Raw genomic sequence first — 5,297 nt, 5'->3', positions numbered from 1 at the left:
TAAATTTATAGCTAAAAAGTTAGTTAATTTTTAGATGATGATTTTGTTAACAATTAGTTCAAACACGTCAGACCAATTCCAGAGGTAAACCTAACTGTAGCTGATTTGATCACTGTGATTGATTGAATTTTCGGCGCTGATTTCATACTTTTTTTAAAACGTTTCTACCAAGAAACACCAGGTCTACCATGATGGACACAAAGTTGTATGTCATTGGCAGTTGTGATCACGGGGTGGGCTCCAACAAAACGGACAGACTTATGTCTCGATCTATCAATCAGGGGTGTCGTTTTTTTGGAGCCAATGTTCATCAGGAAACGGTCAATAATACTCTGTTTCAAACACAATGATCAGACATGATCGTTCACCAATGAGCAAAAAAACTTTGTCAAGGCCGAGGTGGACTGGATCATTCTCGCTTGTTATTTGTTATTCTCACAGTTAAGCTACTCGGGAAGCTTTAAGCTTGCCTTGAAAAGGAAAAGAAAACCGAAGAAACAAATAAATTGATCAGTGAAACCCTTCAGAAACCAGCTGAAAGCTAGCTTCATTAATTTATGTTTTAGCCTTGTTTGTTCAAAGAGGTGTGAATGGAGAAAACAAAGGAAAACCGAAAGTACTAAAATAGGGTTTGTAACATGAATTCATGAGATACCTTCCTTGATCCTTGTAGCTATGGAGCTGTTCAGCGGAAAGAAAGACCAAGAACGGAAGCAAAGGAGGCATGAAAAGGTGGTGGGTGAGTAGTAGCTGTGGGGTTAAAAAAGCTTAGAATAAATTAAAATCAAGATTATCTTAATAGGAAAAAATAGTAGAACGAAGAGAGGAGCTAAAAAAGTAAAACTTCATCAATTTTTTCTTTATTATTATTTTTTTTCAACTAGTCTGGAGTCTCTCGGCATCCGTTGATATGTCGGGGCGCGAGACAACGACGTTCTCCCCACCTGCTCACGCGCACGTTACCCCACAAAACCCTAATTTCCAAGGCCTCTTACAAGGTGAGAGACATTAGAGACGAGAGTGAAGGGAAGAGAAAACCACAGCTCCCAAACCCCACGACACAGCAAAGAAAACGAAGAAAACCCACAAAGAAATAGGGAGGGAGATGCAGAGGCAAATTCTCCTCTTTGCTGTAGCTTTTTCTGCTGTTGTAGGCGGTGGTGGTGGTGTTTCTGGTTGGTTTTGATCCTGAGTACTCCGTTCTCCTTTCTTCCTTGTGGGTTTCTTTCCCTGCTTTTGTTGGTGGTGTTTTCTGGATTTCTATATCAAGGTGTGCTTAGATATTTTCTTCTTTCTTCATCCATCTTCTCTCCTACAGTAGTTGATTTTGTAGAGGGTCTTGTAATTGTTATTTGTTCGTTTCTCTTAGTTCATTTTCGGGTTGTTTTCTTGTCTGGTTCATCTTTAGCCGTATAGGAAGAACCCATCCACGGATCGATCTCTATCCTCTTGCACTAAATTAATTCCGTGAGCAATTGCATCTTAATCTCATGTATCTACCGGCCTCGGTGGTACTATGATCCGGTACATATCCGTTTCTAGTTTCTCGGTGGCTTGATCTCTTCTCAGGTCTACATCAGTAAGAGGAGAGAAGGAAGATCTATTATCAAGGAGAAGAACCGTTCATTCCATCTTCAGTTGTTGCTTGATTTTAGATTTCTGTCAGTGGAGGAAAGCTCAGAAAAAGGACAATTGCAGACGTGATCTGAAAGAAAATAAATTTGTGTGGGTTCTCTTGGATTTGCAACCCTGGCGAACAGGTGGTGGACTGGGCAAGTGGGGCTGCCAGGCGTCGAGCAGGCAGGGGGTTCTCCAGCGTTGAAGAAACGCGAACTATCAATGAATGAAAACGGTGGAAGCAGCGGCGGCGGAGGAGATGAAGAAGAAGAGAGAGAGAACGGGGACGAACCAAAAGAAGGAGCTGTCGAGGTCGGGACCCGTCGTCCAAGGGGACGACCGCCCGGGTCCAAGAACAAGCCGAAGCCACCGATCTTTGTGACCAGAGACAGCCCGAACGCACTTAGAAGCCATGTGATGGAGGTGGCAGGAGGGGCCGACGTAGCCGAGAGCGTGGCGCAATTTGCCAGGAGACGACAGCGAGGAGTCTGTGTACTTAGCGGAAGCGGAGCAGTAGCCAACGTGACATTGCGACAGCCTGCCGCACCCGGTGCTGTTGTAGCACTGCACGGCCGGTTCGAGATATTATCTCTGACAGGAGCCTTCCTGCCCGGACCTGCTCCGCCAGGGTCGACTGGGCTGACGGTCTACTTGGCTGGCGGTCAAGGGCAGGTGGTGGGTGGCAGCGTGGTCGGCACACTTGTTGCAGCGGGGCCGGTCATGGTGATTGCCGCCACATTTGCGAACGCCACATACGAGCGTCTCCCACTCGAAGAAGAAGAAGATGAAGCAGGTAGTGGTGGGCAGGGTCAGCTCGCCGGAGGTGCAGGAAGTTCTCCACCCGCAATTGGCAGCAGTGCTCAGCAGCAGTCTGGGTTGCCCGACCCATCATCATTGCCCATTTACAACCTTCCACCCAACCTTATCCCTAATGGTGGGCAACTGAACCACGACGCTTTTGCTTGGGCTCATGCCCGTCCACCTTTCTGAAGATAGCCGAAAAATCTGGAGAAAGAGAGAGAGAGAGAGGGAAATAGATAGAGACGAGAGAGTTTCTTTGGTATCAGAAATTAGAACTGAAAGAAGTAGATGAGAGGAGAAATCTTGGGTTCTCTTTGTAAATTTTACTTCTTTAATTTAGCTTTTCTTTTAATCCCTTTTAGTTCTCAATACAATTTGGTTGGCTGGCTCCTCTTCTAGTTCTGGGTGTCTATTTTAGTCTCCATGATCGTTTTGTAATCCATTTCTAGCTTTCTTTTTTTTTCTTTCTTTTCTTCTGTTCTCCAAGGTGAACTCTCTTGTGTTTTCTTCGTGATTGCTGATTGTTTATTTGTAGCTAACCTGATATGATGGATGAGACTGTGGATATTCAGAGAATAACGGTAGGTGTAATACATCGGTCTTGATTTTTTGTTCTTTTTCTCTCTCTAGACTAGATATAGTTTTTTCTATTTTTACCGGGTCACAGGCGCACAGCCTTATGTAAGAGCTTCGTGGCTATTTGTGGCTTTGCGATTCTGGCTGGGATTCTGCAGAAAACCAATTAGATGGTTCAGTTCACTACGAGAGGCCCTAAATTATATATTGATACAAATCAATGCTTTGTATTTGCATACATGGTCGGATTCTTCTCAGTTTTTTTTTGCAAGAGACTGTAGTCCATTTAATGCATGTCCAGATTTGTATTCCGGATTTTGCACCGAGTTTTAATTTTGTTGTCAGAGGACTTAAGAAGGGTCAAAGGTGGTAGAAAGATGTGAACATTTTTTTATCTGCCATCGTTGCACAGTTCACAGTTAGAAATAGAATTTCTTCTTCCTCTTTTTGGCCAAGTCTTGCAGATTTCTGTCCATCTTGTGAAGGCTAAAGCTGGCGTTTGAATCAGAAGGTTAAAGGGGTTTCACTTCACCTGTGTTTTCTCATTATTTAAAGCAAAGACGTATGGATACGTGGGAAATATTTGTTGGTGGTCAATGAATTCCTCTGTACGTAGGAGAAAGACTAAGGACACACGCTAATAAATGACCCCATTTTCAGAACCTTTCCCTGGAAGTGTTCTTTTTCTGTTTTTTTTTTTTTTCTTTGTACTAACAAATGGAACTCACTAATGTTAAAGGGTCAAATTTGAGGGTACAGAGAAGAAATGATCATTATGAGGATATGTAACAAAAGTAGACAAATATAACGACACTAAAAGGGGTAAAGCTGAATTCAGAAGCCCTTTAATTTGCATCTGCAGGGCTCTCAGAAGCTAGCTGGATAGCTGCAAGTCAACAAGATATCCTTATCATGGGATATATCATGAAGTAGAAACGCTGAATACCCTTTAAGGAGGACAACCGGAGGCTACCCTACGAGTGGATGGGGGAAGCCCCAGGGTATATATATAAATGAAGATACATCAGCCTTGTGCTAAAGGAAACCCCAAACAGTACCTTCTGGGTACTGAAAAAGCTCTTTGTTATTTTTATTTGTCTTGAAAATGTGGCTGGTGGAGGAAATTAACAAATAAATTAATGGGTAGTCTTGGTGGGTTACATCTTTCATGCATTCTGGAGTTTGTAGGAGAGAATCCAAATGGCTTGGCCTCACGGGGTTCAATCCTTATCACTGTCTATCTCTGTGGATTACTGGTGTATCCTAATGACCCCATTGGTTTATTTTGGACGAACAAGCACTACTCTTCATCTCTTTTCACGGGGCTTCTGTCCTCCTATATAATGAAAAGACCTTTAATTGTCCTTTTGTTTGACATATTATTTGTTGGTAATCTCTTGACTTTTGAATATGAAAGATTGCATTCTACGTTCAGGTAGCAACCTACAGTCATCCTGAGAACTCTACCTACAAGTGGAGGATCGCCCAAGCATTCTCTCCTTCCACTCAGAACTTGGGGACCCCTCTTTGTGATGGACATCTCTTCCGAACCCTAATATGTAAGAGTATTAAACCTTATAACTAAAAATTAAAGCTGCGTTTGTTTGCGGTATTAAACCTTATCAATGTAAAAGTTCATTGGTGTAGTTTTACACTGAATCGTTTGAAATCTCTGTATATATTGAGCGTCAAAAAATGTGATCGTCATGTAAAAATTCCACTCTATCCAAACACCAACAATTCTAAACCAAAGATAATATTTTATATCGATCGATCTTGATTTAAAATACAAATAAACGCCGACAAAACTGAACCGATGGGGAGAATTTACACCGCAAACAAACACACAGTGAGTGGATATCTATCTTCTGCCCTGAACTTGGAAAATGAATTCAACTTATTAATTAATTATCAATAGAATTACTTTTAAGGAGTAGATAGATACCTTGCAGCTTTAAGGGTCATATCAGTCTGTGCCAAAGCAAGCTGGACAACATTTCTATAAGCAAAAGAAGGTATTCAACTTACACCCCCAGAAGAAAGATCTCAAAGAACAACTTCCTCTTGCAAGGCAAATCTTAGTTAGTTCTCATCTCTTTTCTTTTTCCTTTTTTTTTCTTTTGTGAGACAAATATTTTACCCAAATATAATTTGTACCAATGCAAATGATTATGATAGTAATGTCACTCAGTTTTAATTGGGAGCTGCTGGGTGGGTTATCATTAATTATTATTTATGAAAATATGACTCCCTATGATGTAGAGGTTGACTGCCTTCTTAAAATGGTTGTCAGTTCTGAAAAT

At 41.7% G+C, this 5,297-nt stretch overlaps 1 protein-coding gene across 1 annotated transcript; it reads left to right on the top strand.

Annotated features, from left to right (window-relative positions):
* The first annotated feature begins 875 nt into the window (after positions 1-875).
* LOC148864927 (AT-hook motif nuclear-localized protein 20-like) lies at positions 876-2,816 on the top strand. Its single transcript, XM_088981622.1, has one exon. It carries the CDS (start codon positions 1,840-1,842, stop codon positions 2,605-2,607), a length of 768 nt encoding a protein of 255 aa, XP_088837748.1. The 5' UTR covers positions 876-1,839; the 3' UTR covers positions 2,608-2,816.
* Positions 2,817-5,297: the final 2,481 nt, after the last annotated feature.

Source organism: Nelumbo lutea, chromosome 3 (genome assembly GCF_056320005.1).
Source record: "Nelumbo lutea isolate HS-2025 chromosome 3, American lotus-T2T, whole genome shotgun sequence".
Taxonomy (NCBI): Eukaryota; Viridiplantae; Streptophyta; class Magnoliopsida; order Proteales; family Nelumbonaceae; genus Nelumbo; species Nelumbo lutea.
The sequence above is the reverse complement of the archived record's forward strand: the minus strand, read 5'-3'. Positions and strand labels throughout refer to the sequence as shown.